The 20,569-nt window shown below is 42.3% G+C and overlaps 1 protein-coding gene across 5 annotated transcripts in view; it reads left to right on the forward strand.

The window, feature by feature from the left end:
• The window catches only part of mgat4a (alpha-1,3-mannosyl-glycoprotein 4-beta-N-acetylglucosaminyltransferase A), a 282,181-nt gene that overhangs the window by 145,982 nt on the left and 115,630 nt on the right, over positions 1–20,569 (forward strand). For 3 of the 5 annotated variants that reach the window (XM_069891861.1, XM_069891863.1, XM_069891865.1), the window contains exons 2-4: positions 5,380–5,549; positions 8,166–8,306; positions 18,823–18,956. In XM_069891861.1, coding sequence (XP_069747962.1) covers positions 5,380–5,549; positions 8,166–8,306; positions 18,823–18,956 — 445 coding nt within the window. The remainder of the gene's footprint in view (positions 1–5,379; positions 5,550–8,165; positions 8,307–18,822; positions 18,957–20,569) is intronic. The other 2 variants (XM_069891864.1, XM_069891862.1) reach the window with 1 other exon arrangement.

Here is a 20,569-nt window from a genome sequence, read left to right on the forward strand (position 1 = left end):
TGGATATAAAATATTTTAACAGGATCACTGGAATGAAATCTGGGTGATAATCGTATACAAAAGGGAATTTGAAGGCGACAACTATCCTAGACTTTTATTAAATAGGATTAATGGTTAATGCTCCTGTGTGGAACTGGTCTTGGCACACATATTATACACCATGTGGTGACAGTGTGATTATGTTTCTGTTATATCAGCATTTAGCATCCATTATAATAAGCTTTTCTTGCATACAATAATTTAATAAACCCAGTAACGTGATAGGACCAGTATTTATGGTAAAAAGAAGGTTGTCCTGAATTGCTAGAGGGATTGAATTTAAGAGCAGGGAGGTTATGCTGCAACTGTACAGAGTATTGGTGAGGAGCTGCATGCAGTTCTGGTCATCTTGCTGAAGAAAAGATGAACTGCCTTTGCAGGCAGTGTGGAGGAGGTTCTCCAGGTGCATTGCAGAGATTAAGCGGTTAGCCTATGAGGAGAGATCGGAGTCGTCTGGGACATGACTCACTGGAATTCAGAAGAATGAGAGGGGATCTGATAGAAATACAAAATTATGAATGGGAGAGATAAGTTGCTTCCACTGGTAGGTGAGATGAGAACTATGGAACATTGCCCCAGAAGTCCAAGGAGAAGATTTAGGACAGAGATGAGAAGGAACTGCTTTCCCAACAAAATAGTGAATCGGTGCTAAGAAAGTAACAGAGGGTGCCTTATCAGAGGATAGATATTTGCATTGTAGCGGGACGTAGGGTTAGGGGAAAAGGCAGGTAGGTGGAACTGAGTGCACAGCCAGAGCAGCCATAATTTTATTCAACAGTAGAGCAGGCTCAACGAGCCAAATAGCCTGCTCCAATTTCTTATGTTCTTATTGTTGAACTTTGCTGCGTTATTTTGTCCTGTGCAGATTGAAAGGACCCCCTTCATTTCACAAACATTCAATATACCCACAATCTGCACTCTCAGATTTAAATATTATAAATAAAACCGAATGCGAGTCAATCATCATGCCTTTGGTAAAATGCAGATTATTTATCATTCTAATGATTTTTTTAAAAAATGAGAAAAATGTTTTTTTTAAACTCAGTCATACACCACGGTAACAGGTCATTTCAGCCTAGGAGTCCGGCTGCCCAATTTACACCCCAGTATGTTTTGAATGGTGGGAGGAAACTGGAACTCCCACCTATCCCCCGAGGAAAACCCATGCAAAGGGAGAATGTACAAACTCCTTACAGACAGCGCGGAATTCGAACTCTGGTCCTGACTCGATCATTGGTGCTGTAAAGACACCGCGCTGATTGCTATGTCAACCGTGCTGCCCTTCTAGAAGGCAAAGATATTTATAACAAAAACATTTTGTTACAAAACAGTATTAAAATTCAAGGTTTTAAATGTTAAGTAAATGCTCAATTGACTTAGGAAATAGTTCTATAAAGTAACCTAAATCATGATGAAATTCCAAGAATGATCCCAAGCAGCATCCGTAGTCTGCAGCATAATGTAGTTATTCTTAAAATCGAGTCTTGCAATCAACTTTTACACCGTTTTTGTTTTCTACATCACACTGTTTGAAGTATCTGTAAAGGCTTTCAGATCAAGTAATTAAAAATCTATCCAAATGTCTCATTAAGTTTGATTTGTGCACATCCACTTAGAACATAGAACGGTACAGGCCTTTCGGCCTACACTGTTGTGCTGACCTATGGTTTTTTTTGAAGACTTTATTTAAAATTTTATAACATGAATACAATAGAGAATTACATTTAAAGAAAAATTTTTTAAAAATTAAAATAGTATGATTACAATATTACATCAGAAAACTACACAAAATAACCCCCCCATTTAAAATTTTATAACATGAATACAATAGAGAATTATATTTAAAGAAAAATTTAAAAAAAATTAAAATAGTATGATTACAATATTACATCAGAAAACTACACAAAATAACTGACCTATGTTTTTAAACCTATTCAACAGTCTACACCTTCCCTATCTCACACCCATAACCATCTCTTTTTCTTGCTTCAACGTGGCTGTCTATGAGTCTTTTAAATGTCCCTATTGTACCAGCCTCCACCACCATTCCTGGCACCCACAACACTCGGTATATAAAAATAAAGCATACCCCTGACATCTCTTCTAAACTTTCCTCCCTTCACCTTAAACAGTAATTCACAACCTTTTTTTCTCCACTTACATATCGCCTTCAGTGATCCCTTACTAAACACAGAGCACCGATGCCATAGGTACTCTGTGGTTAGTAAAGGATTACTTAAGGTGGTATGTGAGTGGGGAAAATAAGCTGAGAACCACTGACTTAAACAGATGTCCTCTGATATTTGCCACTCCCATTCCAGGCTGTCCACCCTATCTATGCCTCTCAAAATTTTGTAGACCTGCATCGTCACCTGTCAGGCTTCTTCGCTTCAAAGAGAAAGTCCCAAGCTCTGTTCGCCCCATGTGATGTTTTCTCCAATCCGGGCAACATCCTGGTAAATCTCCTTTGCACCCTCTCCAAAGCTTCCACATCCTTCCTAAGGTAACTAGCACTGAACACAATATTCCAATTGTGGTCTAACCAGTGTTTTATAGATTTGCAACATTACCTCACAGTTCTTGAACTCATTAACCAACTAATGAAGGCTAGCATACCACACGCCTCCTTAACTGCCCACCACTTTCATAAGACTCACTGGTCCATAATTCCCAGGATCCTCTTGGGAATTTGTTAAAGAAAGTCCAATTGATTTTTGACTGTTTTTGTTGCAACAAGATATTATGAAGCCTTTATTGGAGGATCATTAAATAGAGATCTGCAGGGTTTATGGAGCATTTTAAAATAGAAGAAAGGAGTGAATGAGCGGGCTGTGAATGACATGGGTGCACAAGGGGCCAATATTAGACCTGTCCAGGGATTGTAGGGTGGGCAGTTTGGGAGGACTATCTGAAGAGTAATTGAACTCTTGGAATCTCCAGAGACCATTGACATGGAAAGGTGGTGCCACACCTTTGAATATGAGTTCTATGTAACAGCAGGATGTGGGATGACATTGCAAGTAGCCAGGGATGGTGAAGAAAATGTTTGCCTTCATTGGTCAGGGCATTGAGAACTGTGGCAAGGGTCTCATTTGACAACCATTTAAGATGTTGGTGGAGTATTGTCTTATTGGTTTTGTTTGCAGTAGTTTCAGCAGGCCTTCGTGGAATGATCCATTATTCCCATGCACCCAATGAGGAAGACTGACTATGGCGGGACATGGGGGCTGCCCAGCTTAAGGCAGGCAGTACCTGACCAGTGAAATGCAATGGCCTCTCCCACCGTCCTTGGCCACCAAGCATTATGACTTGTAACCAGTAACTGCTGCTTCCCGTGTTTGTCCGACTCTAAAGCGAAGCTGGAGTGACTGCTCCAGGGTGCAAGCCAGGGCAAAGTTGATATGAAGATCCGTTTGTTATCCATGCATGGGACATCCCCCACCCAATGCTAGAGAGGTCCAAAGGTGCCATAGGTGCCAGTAGCATTGCAGGAGTTGCTGAGTTGGTGCTGAATACAGCAGTCAGCTGCCTTCAGGACTCTAACCATGGATTTTTCCTTGGGGTTTACTCCCAAAAGCTTTTCCATAAGTGGGTATAGTCACAAGGCAGCAGAGGTTTGAGATTGGACTAACAAACCCATCTATCTGGAAATTGGTGGGGTACTGTGCAGAGTTCTGGTCACCCATTAAGCTGGAGAGGACACAGAAAAGATTCACAGAATGTTTCTGGGAGAGGCAGACGTGAATTATAAGAGGAGACTGGGACTTTTCTTTCTGGAGAATAGGAAGGCAAATGGAGAGGTGAGGGTTTATAAGATAATGAGGAGCATAGAAAAGGTAAATACCCTTTTCCTCAGGGTAGGGAAATCTAAAATTAGAGAGGATTTTTTTTTAAGGTGATAAGCAAATGATTAATAGGGGACCGGAGGGGCACCTTCTTCACACAGAGGGTTTTGATTATTTGGAGTGAGGAAAATGGTAGAGGAGTGGAGAAATTTTAACCTTTAAAATGTATTAAAGGTATGTACATAGAAAGTAGATTCAAGGGATTCAGGCCAAACATGGGTAAATTGGACGAACTTAGTCAGCATGCCCATGTTGAGCCGAAGGACCTTTATCTGTGTTGTAGAACTGAATGGGATCAAGAAGTTTATTACAGCAGTCTTGAAGGTAGCTCCTGGTAACATTGTAAAAATGTTACCTTATATTATTGTGGTGGTACACCACCGGCCTACTGCAGGGGTCAACCACTGTACCTGCAGGAGTATACCGCCGGCCTACTGCAGGGAGCAACCTCTGTACCTGCAGGAGTGTAAGGGGACAGGACAACACCTGGCCGGCTGTCAATCAGTCGGCCTGAATGGATCAAGCCCCAGCCGGTCGGGTGTCAATCATCCTCTGGGATATAAGCCTGCGCTGGCCTCCTGAAGTCTCACTCAGAGTTACTGCAGCTACACAGTCTTTGCCTTGTTTGTGTCTGATTCTGGCTAACAGCGCCACAATTATTTATTCTGTTCGGATATCTGACACTTAAGGAAAACAAATAGCATCTAATCAGTATGTAACTCTGTTCACCTCAAGTCAAGTATTGTCATCTGATTGTACAAGTACAACCTGTCGAAAGAGCGTCTGCAGTACTCGGTGCAAAACACGCAGACACACCACCAGACATAACACGCAGACTGACAATCAATGCACATGGAGGACACGTATTCATATATACAAATAAATAAATATAGTTTCGTAAATATGAGAGTGTCAGAAGGTTAATGTGAGCAGTTTCTTTGGTCGTACATGGTGGAAGGGGAGGGGTCCTCAATGATTTTGTCGAAATCCGCAGACAACGCCGATGTGGGGGGGAAGGGAGATTCCAGTGATCCTCTCGGCTGCTCTTATGTTTGTGTGGATTCACGTCCAATCCACTTCTCTGCAGCAACCGTACACACACTGTGTTGCAGCCGGCCAGGATGCTCTCGATAGAAGGTTGACATAATGGTGGCTACTAGCCTTGCCCACTTCAGTCTTCTCAGGAAATGCAGTTACTATTGCTCCTTCCTGACAAGTGAGGAGATGTGTGTCCATGATAGGTCATTAGTTAAGTGAACTACAGATTTGTTGATGTGTAGTGGAGGGTGGACATTCCTGGCCCTCCTGAAGTCCACAATCATCTCCTTCTTGTCCATGTTGAGTCTTAGTTCTCACTCTCGCACCATATCATGTGATTTTCCACCTTCTCCACCTTTTGGAGGTGTCAATGTTTCATGAAATTCAATAACTGTAATAAGCTCGAAGACATTTGCGAAAGACACTTATCACCAATGATTCCTTTCTATTGGTTCACAGAAAAGCTAAATGCCTATCAGCACGAGTTCCATGCATTGAGAGAGCGTCTTCGAGTGGCTGAACATCGAACTCTGCAGCGTTCATCTGAGCTGAATGCTGTCCTGGAGCAGTTCAAACGGATAGTTGCTTCATCAAATGGCAGCAAAGAAGTTATGAACAATTTTTCAGGTAATTCCTATTTGATATGCAAATCACATTTGTGTGTTTTTAATCTGCCAGAGAGAAATAAGGTGTTACATTTGGCCCAATCCAAACAGAATGAAAGCAAAATTGCTTAAGATACACTGCTGTCATTAAAAGCTTGATGATTCAAACTGATTGTATTAAGAGGCTTCAATGTGGTGCTTTAGTCATAGTTTTAAAATTGGCTTGAATATTTCTAATTCCTCTAATCCTACACATAATGTATTGCCCAGCATTGAAAGACTAATTCCATAGCCCCTGTTTAGGTGATTCCTTGACTGCCTGAAGTGTGTCAGAGCACCTGCTTGCCATTTGATTTTTCGGCATCGTAAGAGTTCAGCAATGAACTGCTTTGTGCTCCTCTGCGTTGGACTAATCTGAGCAGAAAGAGAGACTCTTTCTCCTGCCAATAATTCACAGGACACCGTTTGTTAGTTGTTACGTGGTCACGGGTTCAGTGTGAAGAGTCAAGGGAGCAGGAAGAAAGTCTCATTGATAAGATGAGGAATGTGAAAATCAGAGAGACACAGAGTTCAGGAACAGGGTAGGGAATGGGTAAAGTTCTGCTTGCAAAATGAGGGGAGGCCAATTTCATAAGACCTTAATTTTGAGCAAATGTGATAAATGTGCAAGACTGTTCCCTTTCAGTTTTTGCTTCAGGGAGAATCATTTGGTGGCCTGGCTTACATTTTAATTGGCTGCAGTGTAATAGTACCTTGAATGGAAGTGAAGATGATCCAAATTGTCTTTGAGCTCCTCAGACTCTGAGTGCACGAAGAGGACTAGGAATGCTACAGACTTACTGGGTCCTGAGTTAATTCACATGTGGCTTTAAAAAAATTGGAATTTGGAGAGTTTATCATTTTAGTCCTCAAAAAAGGGAAAGATTTAACTTTACAGAATGCCTGTCACATCCCTTTCAGTGTGGCCTGGTGTATTAAAGTGTGGTTGAACATCCAAATATACAAATTAAGAATAGGAGACGGCCATTCAAAAAGATCATGCTTGATTCATCTGTAACCTTTGCCAATCCACGTAATCAACAATCACAAACAATCTCTCGAAGCCAGTTTTATTGGTATTTATAGATTGTTTGAGGAAGAAAGTTGCAAAATCTGATGACCCTCTGAGTGGGGGGGGGGGGGGGTGGTGAAGCTCCACCTCATCTGCCTTATTTTTAAATAGAGGCCTCTAATTCTAGTTTCTTCCCAAAGAATCCACAGCCACCTTGTCATAACCTCTTGGTGGGGGGGGGCGGGGGGGGGCCTTGGAAAATTTGGCACCCACAGTCTACAATAAAATGTCTCCGTTTTTCAAAATAATGCAGTGGTGCATCATTTGTCTCATTCAAAGAGAAGATGCTGTTTTTATTTAATATCCAAGAAATACTCCTTGCATCCCAGAACGTTTTAACTAAAAGTTATTAGTGCTGCCATTGAAGTTACAGCGTCAGAATGAACAATAGATACAATTGCAACCAGTGGTGGGCAACTTTTTACCATGTGTGGGCCGGATGGTGTGTCAGTCATTGAATGGTGGGTTGCACTCATGCTAAAAAGAGATAGTAATTTCAATTATTTCTTGCCTGGGGTCTCTTGTCTAATGATGTAACAAGGAGACGCCATCTTTAAACTCAAGATGGTGGTGCACCACTAAACCACTGCAATAATAAAAATAAAAAAAAATACTCCTGCATTTCTTCTGCATAAAATCATTTTTAAACTTGCTTTACCTCAGCAATCGATCCCTTGTGAGGTAAGGGTTAAGCCAGGGTATACCAGGGCAGTTTCTTTTCAATGTCGCCCCCCCCCCCCCCCCGCCCTTACTTCCAGCGCGGCTTTATCCATTTCCTATCATGCTTTCTCCATCTCAAAATGTGCCCACTTGTGCTGAATGAAGTGCAAAATCCATGTCACGGTGTACGCGTCAGGTTCGCTGTGGTTTTCCAAGGAAAATTTCTTCAGCGCCGCCAGAGTTGTGCTTGGACAGCCTGTGTTGTTGCGCACTGAAGCCATGGCAGCCCCATGCCCATCCACCTACTGCTCATCCCCCTGCCGAACAGTTGGAGCCCCATTGCTTGGCTGCGTTGTGTATGTGCACTGGTGGGAAATGACGCAGGGAAAGGCTTTTGCATTGGGTTGTGGCTGGAGGCTGGATCAATTTGGATCCGGCCTGCGGGCCGTAAGTTGCCCACCCCTGATCGACAACAATGTGCTTCTTTTTCTTGATGTTTGATTCAAGGAGAATGATATTTGCATATTTTTACATTTAATGGAGCAGTACAGCACATCCTTTTCAGCCTGCAATGTCTGCACCAAACATGATGTTAATTAAATTAAATCCTATCCGTTACTTGGACACTTGCATATTTATGACTCAATATAGAAAAATTGTGCTCTGAATGTTGATCATTTTTAATGCTATTTAGCTCAGGTTATAGGAATCTTCTATTTCAGTTTGTGATCTTTACTTTCATTTATTTCCATTGAATGTTTCATTATTTTATTATTTAAGCAATAGAACCTTCACTAAGCAGCAGATTTGACTGAGCCTTGTGCTGTGATTTAAAATTAAGTGAATATTCTCATCAATCATTTTCAGATGATGCCAAAAAGATTTTGAAAGATTTGACCAACAGGAATGCCCTACAAGTGCCAAATATTTACCACCATATGCCCCACTTGCTTAACCACAAGGAAAGCCTCCAGCCTGCTGTGCAGGTTGGCCTTGGTCGAACTGGTGGTGAGTAACCAATGTGGCATTCACATTTTACTACGGTAATTTCTCTTGTGTTAAACTGAAGAGGAAGAAGTGAAAGACCTTTACGTGAGTTTGAATTAATGTATAATTAATATTGACTGATGCTCAGGTGCCCATTTTACTCTGTTTGATGATCTTAATGTTTTGTCCAGAGATCCAGCACTGCCAGATGGTTGAATCTGGAGCAAAAACTGCTGGCGGAACTCAACCAAGTCGAGCAGCATCTTCTGAGGGCAAGGGATGGGGGTAGGGGAGGAATTGTTGATGTTTCTGGTCGGGACCCTGCATCAGGGTGGAGAAGGGAGAGGATCAATAGAGTGAGGGCTAGGGGTGAGATGGGGTCTGCAGAAGATTGACAGACTGAGAAGGGGTTAACAATAATGAGGAAGTGAAGTGGTAACATTGGAGTTGAATGCAGGGTGGGGGGGGGGGAGGTGATAGATGAAAAAAGGCAGACAAAGGAAAAGAAGAACGGAAGATGTTGCAGGTTGGCGGTGAGGCGGGGGGTGTTGTAGGTGGGACAAACAGTCGCTGGGAAAACAAAACTTGCCCTTCTTGGAAAAAGTATGAATGCTGGAAATGTTGCAGTTGAACTTCAGTTGTGATGTTTTTATTGTTACTCCCATGTTGTGTCTCTCTTTCCCCCACCCCCCACCTCCCTGCACCCCATGCCTTGTCTGCATGTTAGCTTCTTTGCATAATAGATTTATGGAGTTATACCCCCCACCCCCCACCTCCCTGCACCCCATGCCTTGTCTGCATGTTAGCTTCTTTGCATAATAGATTTATGGAGTTATACCCCCCACCCCCCACCTCCCTGCACCCCATGCCTTGTCTGCATGTTAGCTTCTTTGCATAATAGATTTATGGAGTTATACCCCCCACCCCCCACCTCCCTGCACCCCATGCCTTGTCTGCATGTTAGCTTCTTTGCATAATAGATTTATGGAGTTATACCCCCCACCCCCCACCTCCCTGCACCCCATGCCTTGTCTGCATGTTAGCTTCTTTGCATAATAGATTTATGGAGTTATACAGCATTGAAACGAGGCCTTCAATCCACCTCATCCATTCCAAAAAATTTGTCCGTCTGAGTCAATCTCATTTACCTGTATTTACATCATTCCTCCACACCAGTAGTTTTCAAAGTTTTTCTTTCCACTTACATACCACCTTAAGCAATCCCTATTCCATAGGTGTTCTATGATGAGTAAGGGATTGCTTAAAGTGGTATGTGGGTGGAAAGAAAAAGTTTGAAAACCACTGTTTTAATTGAACCTAATCGACTTGTTATGTGCACAGTTTCATGACTCCAAAGGAAATGGGCTAAAGACAATTTTTCTCAAGCAAAATATTTCAGTAACAATTGGGTCTAGAGCAGTGATTCTCAACCTTCCCTTCCCATTCACATACCACCTTAACTTAAGGTGGTATGTAAATGGGGGCAGGGGGGGGGGGGGGATGAAGGTTACTGAAATATTTTGCTTGAGAAAAATTATAATCGGCCCATTTCCTTTGTAGTTATGAAACTGTGCACATTGAGTCGATCGGGTACGATTAAAACTGTGGTTTTGAAACTTATTCTTTTCCACTCACATATCACATCCCTGTTCAAATGTCTTTTAAACATCGCAACTGTACCCACCTCTGCAGCTCCTTCCACTGGCAGCTCGTTTCGTGTACCCATCACCCTCAGTGTGAAGAAGTAGCCCTACAGGTCCCTTTTTAAATCTTAACTCTATGCCCTCTAGGTAGAGGGTCCGCTGCCCCATGAAAAAGGCTTTGACCATTCACATTATCTGTGTTTCCCATGATTTTATATTGGGCTACCCACAAATGTGCACCAATGCTAAATGGTTTGCTGCTATGCAGCCACGGAGTTGGTGAACAGAAGGCTGGTATAGGTTTCCATCTTTCTTTGGCTTGGCTTCGCGGATGAAGATTTATGGAGGGGGTAAAAAGTCCACGTCAGCTGCAGGCTCGTTTGTGGCTGACAAGTCCGATGCGGGACAGGCAGACACGGTTGCAGCGGTTGCAGGGGAAAATTGGTTGGTTGGGGTTGGGTGTTGGGTTTTTCCTCCTTTGCCTTTTGTCAGTGAGGTGGGCTCGGCGGTCTTCTTCAAAGGAGGTTGCTGCCCGCCAAACTGTGAGGCGCCAAGATGCACGGTTTGAGGCGTTATCAGCCCACTGGCGGTGGTCAATGTGGCAGGCACCAAGAGATTTCTTTAGGCAGTCCTTGTACCTTTTCTTTGGTGCACCTCTGTCACGGTGGCCAGTGGAGAGCTCGCCATATAACACGATCTTGGGAAGGCGATGGTCCTCCATTCTGGAGACGTGACCCATCCAGCGCAGCTGGATCTTCAGCAGCGTGGACTCGATGCTGTCGACCTCTGCCATCTCGAGTACTTCGACGTTAGGGATGAAAGCGCTCCAATGGATGTTGAGGATGGAGCGGAGACAACGCTGGTGGAAGCGTTCTAGGAGCCGTAGGTGGTGCCGGTAGAGGACCCATGATTCGGAGCCGAACAGGAGTGTGGGTATGACAACGGCTCTGTATACGCTTATCTTTGTGAGGTTTTTCAGTTGGTTGTTTTTCCAGACTCTTTTGTGTAGTCTTCCAAAGGCGCTATTTGCCTTGGCGAGTCTGTTGTCTATCTCATTGTCGATCCTTGCATCTGATGAAATGGTGCAGCCGAGATAGGTAAACTGGTTGACCGTTTTGAGTTTTGTGTGCCCGATGGAGATGTGGGGGGGCTGGTAGTCATGGTGGGGAGCTGGCTGATGGAGGACCTCAGTCTTCTTCAGGCTGACTTCCAGGCCAAACATTTTGGCAGTTTCCGCAAAGCAGGACGTCAAGCGCTGAAGAGCTGGCTCTGAATGGGCAACTAAAGCGGCATCGTCTGCAAAGAGTAGTTCACGGACAAGTTTCTCTTGTGTCTTGGTGTGAGCTTGCAGGCGCCTCAGATTGAATAGACTGCCATCCGTGCGGTACCGGATGTAAACAGCGTCTTCATTGTTGGGGTCTTTCATGGCTTGGTTCAGCATCATGCTGAAGAAGATTGAAAAGAGGGTTGGTGCGAGAACACAGCCTTGCTTCACGCCATTGTTAGTGGAGAAGGGTTCAGAGAGCTCATTGCTGTATCTGACCCGACCTTGTTGGTTTTCGTGCAGTTGGATAATCATGTTGAGGAACTTTGGGGGACATCCGATGCACTCTAGTACTAGAGGTTTCCATCTACCAACCAGGAAAACAGCTACCCATGATGGAAACCATTTTTACAACCTTCTGGATAGTTTGACAACCGTTGGGAATTTTCACTCATCTCTGAGATTTGCCAATGGCAACATGCATGGAGGTTTCATATCATATACACAAGTTCCCAGAGATGAGCTTCATCATGGGATGTGTGGAAAGAAAGCATGTCAATGGAGACAAATATTTAACTCATGTGATGCACAAGTTTGAGAGAACATGCACTCGATTCATTAGTGTTTGTGAATAAAGCACATTTCAGGTTGTGAAGAAACTGACAAATTGATCAATCTAATATCTGCAGAATCTTTTGCTCCACATAAGCTTTCTTTTGCCCACCTTTGCCTACCCTTCTGGTAAAATCACCCATTGATTTTTGGCAAGCATGGATTGAGAATAAATAATAATGAAAGTTAATTGTCATACAAGTAAAATGAGCCGATGCAGTGAAATTCATACGTGCATCAGCCACACAGGCATGTAAGGTACATCATAAATAGTATAATTTAAATTGTCACAATATGCCAGGTGACAGGAAAAAGATGTGCATACAAAGAAAAAAATCAAAATTTTGATGAAAAGGTGGGAATAATTTTCTAGGGTATGTCTATTTCAATGCAAGGAGTATTCTAGGAAAGGCAGATGGAATTATGACATTATGACCATTAGTGAAACTTGGTTGCAGGAGGGGAAGGACAGGCAGCTCAATGTTCTGGGCTTCTGTTGCTTTAGATGTGATAGAACTTGGAGGGGGGGTGGGGGGGTGAATGAAAGGGGAAGGAGTGGCGTTACTCAGGGAAAATATTATAGCTGTGCTCAGGATGGATCAAAGGGCTTGTCTACTGAGGCTATATGGGTGGAGTTGAGGAATGGGAAATCAATGACCATGTTAATGGGATTGTATTATAGAGCATCAGCAAGAATTAGAGGAGCAAATGTGCAGATAAATAGACAGATGCAGGAAACATGAAGTTGTGGTAACAGGTGACTTTACCTTTCCGCATATTGACTTGGTCTCCCAGACTGTAAAAGGGCTGGATGGGTTAGAGTTTGTCAAACATGTTCAGGAAAGTTTTCCAAATCAATATGTGGAGGTACCAACTAGAGAGAGCATAATACTGGGTCTCCAATTAGGGAATGAGACCAGACAGGTGATGGAGATGTGTGTGGGGAAACATTTTGGATCTGCTGATCGTAATGCCATTATTTTAAAAATAATTATGGAGAGGGAGAGGTCTGAGCCTTGGGTTGAGCTTCTCAATTGGAGAAAGGCCAAAGGCCAATTTTGAGGAAATGAGAGAGGATCTAGAAAGCGTGCAAGGATGTACTGAGTCAGTGTCAATTCAAAGGAGAAATTTTGAGAGTACGGAGTGTGTATGATCCTGTCAGGATTAAAAGCCAAGTTAACAAGCATAGGGAATTTTGGTTTTCAATGAATATTGGGGATTTAGTTAAGAAGTAGAGAAAGGTGTATAGCAGGAAGAGGCAACAAAGAGCAAATGGGGCACTTGAAGAGGATTAAAAAAATGCAAGAAAAACTTAAGAAATAAGGAGGGCTAAAAGAAGACATGAAGACAAGGCTAGGAAAAATACTAAGGCTTCTACAGGTGTATTAAGAACAAAAGGATAGTCAGGGACAAAATTGATCCTCTTGAAGATCAAAGTGAATGGCTGTGTATGGATTCAGAAGAGGTGGGGGAGATCTTTAGTGGGTGTTTTGCCTATGTATTTGCTCAGGAAATGGCATAGTCTATGGAAGTGAGGCAAACAACCAATGAGGTCATGGAACCTTTGAGATTAAAGAGGAGGAGGTGCTTCCAGCTTTAAGGCAAATGAAGTTGGATAAATCCCCAGAGCCTGGCAAAATATTCCCTCAGACCTTGAAGGAGGCAAGAGTAGAAATGGCAGAGTCCCTGGCAAATATATTTAGCGTGTCCTTATCCATGGGTAACTAGCAGAGGATTTGAGCGTAGCTCATGTTGCTTAAAAACAGGCTTTAAAAATAATCTGAGAAATCGTAGGCTAGTGAGCCTGACATCAGTGGTGGATGAGTTATTCAAAGATGTTGTAAAAGAGCAGATATTCATGTATTTTGATAGACAGGGACTGGTAATGGATAGTCAACATGTTTTTAAAAATTTTTTAGACATGCTTCATGGTAATAGGCCCTTCCAGCCCACGAGCCCATGCTGCCGAAGTACCCCAATTAACCTATAATCCTTGTACATTTTTTAAGGCTGGGAGGAAACCGGGGCACCTGTAGGAAACCCACATAAACATGTGGAGAACGTACAAACTCTTGACAGACAAGCGCCGGATTCGAACCTGGGTTGCTGGGACTATGATAGCCATGTCACTCTGCGTAGAGTTTTTCAAGGAGGTTACAAGAAATGTTGAAGGAAAGGCTGAAGATGTTTCTGTATGGACTTCAGTAAGCCATTTTACAAGGTTCCACGTGGAAAGTTAGTCAGGAAGGTACAGTCACTTGGTGGTCATGGTGATGTAGTAAATTGGATTAAACACTGGCTTTACAGAATAAGCCAGAGAGTGGTGTGCCTCAAGGATTGGGGCTGGGCCCACTATTGTTTGTCATCTATATCAGTGAACTGGATGATAATGTGGTCAATTGGATTGGCAAGTTTGCAGATGACACAAAGATTGGAAGTGTAATGGACAGTGAGAAAGGCTTTCAAAGCTTGCGGAGGGATCTGGACCTGCTGTAAAAATGAGCTGCAAAGGACAGATGAAATAAATGTGAGGTGTTGCACTTTGGAAAGACAAAACAACGTAGTACATACATTGTAAACAATTGGACACCGAGCAATAGAACAGAGGGACCTGGGAATACAGATACATAATTCTCTGAAAGTAGGTCACAGGTAGATAAGGTCATGAAGAGAGCTTTTTGCACATTAGCCTTTATAAATTAAATATTGAGTACAAGAGTTGAGATGTTACAATGAAGTTGTACAAAACATTGGTGAGGCCAAATTAACAGTATTGTGTGCAGTTTTGGTCACCTAGGAAGGATATCAATAAGATTGAAAGAAATCAAAGGATATTCACAAAGATGTTCAGTAGAACACATAAGTCTATAGATGCTATGATTGTCGTAAAAGCAACACAGAAATTCTGGAGGAACTCAGCCGGTCTTTCAGCATTCATTTGTTGCTGACATTTTGGGCCTGACCCCTTCTTCAAGGAATAAGCAAAATTGGGGCTTGGAGAAGGGCTCAGGCCCAAAACGTCAGCTATATATCTTAGTCTCTTATGGACGCTTTAAAGACCGACTGAGTTCCTCCGGTATTTCAGTTTGTTTTTCACAAAGATGTTACCAAGACTTGGAAGACCAAATTGAAGGGGAAGTTGAACAGGGTTTGGACTTTATTCCCTCGAGCACAGAAGTAAAAGCAAAGCAAGCAAACATTTTCCATCAAATTAAGTGAGTTTAAAAACTAGAGGATGTGGGTTAAAGGTGAAAAGGGAAAAGTTTAAAGGGAACTTTTGTGGGAACTTCTTCATGCAGAGTGGTAGGAGAGTGGAATGAGCTGCCAGCTGAATTGGTAGATGCAGGCTCAATTTTGACAATTAAGAAAAATTTGGATAAGTATCTGGTTTGGAGGCTTAAGGAGGGATGTGGTCTGGGTGCAGGTCAGTGGGACTTTGCAGAAAAATAGTTTGGCACAGTCTCTAAGTTCCAAGGGGCCTTATTCCTTGCTGTCGTGTTCGAAAGTTCTAAGAGATAATAAATAAGAGGACAAATAAATAAATATTCTTTTTTCACATTTGTTTTGAAACATATTAAAGATGTTGGAGTGAGTTCCACGTTCTCAAATCTCTCTGAGGAAAGAGGCTTCTGCTGAGATCCCTATTTGATTTATCAGTGACTTGTCTGCAACTTGTGGCTGCTAGTTTAGATCTCTTCCAATTTGTCTCACAAAACAAAAATTATGTAAATTGCTGCATAAATTCTTTAACCAGGTACATCATTACCAATTGCACAAGGGAACAAAAGGGATGCAACTGAATGAGCCCACAGCAATTGCTTTCTCCAAGGTGGCGAAACACTCCAGCTAATCAGCTGTCACCATATGCTATGTTGTTGGTTCAGTCCCTCCTCATTTATGCTGCCCTCTTCATAACTGTGTTGAGTTTATTCCTGTTTACAAGAAAGTATTACAATATGAAATGTATAATGAGGACAAGGCTTCAGGATATTACATGGTGTACGACAATCATTTTTTCCTCCATGCACCCAACACGATTAAATATAAATTCAGCAGATTTAATGTCTTCATTTGCTGATTCTTATAATGATATGAAGGTGAGAGAAGGAGTTTGAAATTCTTCCTCTGATTTATGTGCTCAAGCTCCAACATTGACTATTGAAATTAAATTTCAGAAACATTAAAGAACCGCATGTGGATTTGTCACATGTTTAGCTCATGCAATAGAGGGCAAACAGCGACTGAGTATTTACTTCATGTTTTCCATCGTGATATTTGAGCAGGTTTGGCTTAAAACATATGCAATAGACTGATTGTTAAAAAGGAGTTAAATATGCCTTCAGAACTGGTTGTGAAGCTCAAATCAATATTTGGATAGTTTCTTGAATGAAAATCCTGTTTTGTTCCCCTCCGAACTTTGGATCTGTCAATGGGTCAGTCTTTGTTATACCCAAGGGTTTCCTTGACCCTGAGGCTGCCAGAGTGTATAGTTTAATCCCCCGGATGTGGTTTGTTGGCTATCCAGGAGAGTTGTACGATGGAGATTTGCTTCCACCTGGTTTGACTAGCTAGAAGGGTGTATGCCAATAGCAGGATGGCAGGTATTGTAAAACTGTTCTTTGAACTCGTTTGCAATTATGAAAATTTTGGACGTGAAAATGAAGAATGTTTCTGTGTGTCGATCCATGAACTGGTGAAGGGAAGTCTCTACTTGATTTCCACTTGTTGGTGCATTGTCAATGTACGAAGGTTGGATGACCATTGGCAGGATTGCGGAAGAGGGGCAGTTGTAGGTTAGCTGCCAGGCAAATGGGCAACCAGCTCTGGTAGCACTGGTGCTTGTGAGAGGATTTAGATATCTCTCCCTTGCCTTCTCATTCTAATGTCACCTCATCTAACACCTTATTTTGTGCAGAGAAAAGGATTTATGGAGTCAGCCATTAGCAAGATTGCAGCTGTGGGGTGGATGCTACATCACCCAGACCTGGAACTTTATTGTGTTCTCAATCACTGGGTCAAAAACCTCCCCAAAAGCAGCATGAAACTAGATACCCTTGATGATGTTTTAATTCAATTTCATTGAAGACTTGGTTGACAATTTCTGCATTTAATTTTAATGTAACGATGCAACACAGCAGAAGGCCCTTCTGACCCATGCAGCCCAATTAATCTAGAAACCTGTATGTTTTTGGAGGTGGGAGGAAATCGGAGCACCTGGAAGAAACCCACGCAGGCCACGGGAGAACGCATAAAGTCCTTATCGACAGCAGGTTTGAACCTGAGTTGTTGACGATGAAGTAGCGTTGCACTTACCGCCATTTATTCCCCATCCATAATTGCTCTCCCATTAGGGAAATGCTACAGTCTTTCAGGTGAAGGTGGTTTTTCAGATTAAGACAAGGACCTGGCTGGTCTCTCACATAAATGCAAAATATTCCTTGGAAGTATGTTGATGGGTTTTACACCGCTGTTCAAAGCAGTATTTATCAAGCAATGTCAAAATCTAATAGTTGCCACTTTCCTGTTTCTGAGTTTCTTGCACTTGGTTTCTGGGTTTACAGCTACGATTGCATCTTAACAAGCATTTAATCTGACTGCAAAGTGATTCAGACATCCAAAATTGTAAAAGGGATTGGGTAAAAATTGACATTTTTTTCATTATAGGTTGAGTTCAACCATGAGTGGGAAAGGTCTATATTAAAAAAACATTGAAATACTGGAGGGACTCAGCTGGTCTATTCAGCATCAAAAGGAGACTAAGACGTTTTGGGCCTGACCCCTGTGGCAGGCACCCTGTGATCAGTGCGTCTGAGGACAAGAAGGGCCAATGGTTTCCCTGGGAAGCCTTCACAGTTGCGGATGGGAAACACAGAGCCTGATAGGAAGACTGGAACTTGCCCTCAAGCTGAGGGTTATATGTCAGATTTGTTTGGATACAAGTCAAATTATATCATTTGAGTTCAACGACTCACCCCAACAAAAGAAGAAAATCTATTTGCAACAGATGAGGAAATTATTCTTCAGTGTTCCCATGGAGCTGGGAAAAGTGGTCACTTTTGTAAGGTTGAAAATGCAGCAACGAATTTGAACACAGCAAGTTCCCACACATGGTAAAGTAATAACAGCCAGATAATCCTTGAAAGTAAAGTTGATTGAGTAATTAAATAGTTGCCAGGGAGCAGGGGCAGCCTTGCTGCTCCTCTTCTGGAGCAGAGATGACTCGTGGTCCAAGTTCCCAGTTCCCTGAAATTGGCAACACTGATTGAAAGGCTGGTGAGGAAGTTGGCCGATGTGGTTTTCAGTAAGGCTTCCAACAAGGTCCCACTGGTCCAATAGTCTGGTAGGTGGCTTTATAGAACAAGTACAGATGGGAAGAAGGGTCTGTTCCTTTGCTGTACAACTCTATTACTCTTTGTGCCAAGGCATTTCTTGCAACCAACTCCGAGAAGTATCTGGGCCTTAGCTTCATGTAGCATCCATCCAATAGTGTCCTTTTCTCAGGACTGCACTGAGTTGTTATCCAAAGTTTTTTTTTTCATCTCAAACCAGTGGAATTTGATTCAAACCCATAACTCTCTGGCTCTGATGGGAAAATTCAGAAACTTTGCCTAAATGATTGTTGCCGATTTTGTCTTATCATGTAATTTTTAAAAATGCTGGATAAAATCAGTAGCATCTGTAGAGAGAGAATACAGTTAATGTTTTAAAACTGAGGGACAAGTTGATCAAGTCGCAGGTTGTATTCTTGAGCTTTCTCTGCCACCTATATAAACTCTTTTCACTCTTTCTCGGTTCTGATTCAAGCGTTCCAGACTAGGAACATGAAGTGCATAAGAAATATGAGCAGGAGTTGGCCATCTGGCCAATTGTGCCTGTTCCGCCATTCGATAAGATTGCGGCTGACCTGTTTGTGGAGGCTGCTGTTTGTCTTTCGCCAGATGCCTCATAAACTACTGGTGACTCCAGTTGTTTTGATGTTCGTCAACTAATTACATGTATTTTTTTTTGTTTGCTCTAGTGTCGTTAGTATTGGGAATTCCCACTGTGAAGAGAAAAATCAAGTCCTACCTTGCAGAGACACTTCATTCATTGATAGATAAGCTGACCAGCGAAGAGAAGTTGGATTGTGTCATCGTGGTATTCGTAGGTGAGGTGGGTATGCAGCTTGTTTGTTACTCCGTCTTGGCCCTTTGCTTTCGTAAACCGCTTTGTCGATTTTGTCGCATTTTTTAACCACAGCAACAGAGGTTGAAATGAAACTACTTTTCCAGTTTTGTTTTCAGTGTCGTATTAGCCATGCTTGTTTTACTTCAAATTTCAGATATAGTAAACCTCCTAGGGATTGGTATATGCCGGATAAGTGTATTTTACTGAGGTTTATACTGAACTACTGGAACTTCAATTGCATGAACGTATAAACCTTAAAATATTTTGCTATATTTTCAGTCACATTCTTTGAAAACATTTCACCGTTGCTACATCTGCAGGTTCCTCTCCCTCCATGGAGCTGCCCCAAAGTATTAAAAAAAAACATAATTAATTCCCCCCGCCAAATTTACAGATAAACCTCTGACCAGGGCGACTCTTATTAGGCAAGGATAAAGTGATACTTTAAGAGGGCCACCCCGACAGCGAGCAGCATCAACCTGCTCTTCATCCTGGGCAACACCATTGCTGTTACGCACAGCATTATTTTAAACAGCTGCTATGAGCAAGTCACTCCGCTGGTTGAATATTTGCTCCCACCCTCACCAAAGATTTACGTGTTACTTCAGAGAACATTTAATTTCACAATTTTAATCTTGCATATTTTACCTATTATTTTAATCTGATTTATTTTCATTTTTAAAATTTATTTTCCTTGAATTTTTTTTTTGCCGGTGGCTTGAGACAGCCGATTGTTTGAATTCTGGTTACCAGGGGTTTTACTGTACAGTACTTTGTTTTGATAAAGCATCGAGAACCTGAAACTTTCACCCTCTCTCCACAGAGACTGCCTCACCTGTTGAGTATTTCCCCTAGTTTCTTCTTTATTTTTCCCCACCGTTTGTCATTATGCATTTTTGCTTTCAATTACTCCCTGCTTGCCCCCTACCACCTTGAATGATATTCTTATGTCGTCAAGTCAGCTGGTTGTACTTGGTGTGGGGACTAACTCAGCTGGCACAATGAGCTGGTCGTCCAGCCACTCAACAATACAACTGTATTGGAGATTCCTTAATTCTATTTCTTCTGAAATTGATTTTGTAATTGAAATTAGTGACTAATAGATTTTTTTTTACCGTAAACTGTGAGAAGTTTGAGGAGCTTTGGTATGTCACTGAAAACTTCCGCAGGTGTACCGTGGAGAGCATTCTGGTTGGTTGCATCACTGTCTAGGTACGGAGGTTCCAATGCTCAGGACAAGGAAAAAAAACTACAGAAGGTTATTAACTTGGCCTGTGACATCATGGGCTCTATTGAGGGCATCCACAAGAGATCATGTCTTAAGAAGCAGCGTCTATTCTCGCCCAGGCCAGGCCATCTTTACTCTGCTCTCCATCAGGAAAAGGAGCCTGAAGACGAGCACTCAGATACACAAGGACAGCTTCATCCTCGCTGCCATCAGATTCCCGAATGAACTCTGAACCACAGGCACTGCCCTTGATTTTTTTTCTTATGCTATTTTTAGTTATTTTGTAAGGTGGTTTATATAAATGTTTGCACTGTGATTCTGCCACAAAGTGAGTTTTGTGACATGATCATGTCAATAAATTCTGATTCTG

Source organism: Narcine bancroftii, chromosome 7, assembly GCF_036971445.1.
Source record: "Narcine bancroftii isolate sNarBan1 chromosome 7, sNarBan1.hap1, whole genome shotgun sequence".
Lineage (NCBI taxonomy): Eukaryota > Metazoa > Chordata > Chondrichthyes > Torpediniformes > Narcinidae > Narcine > Narcine bancroftii.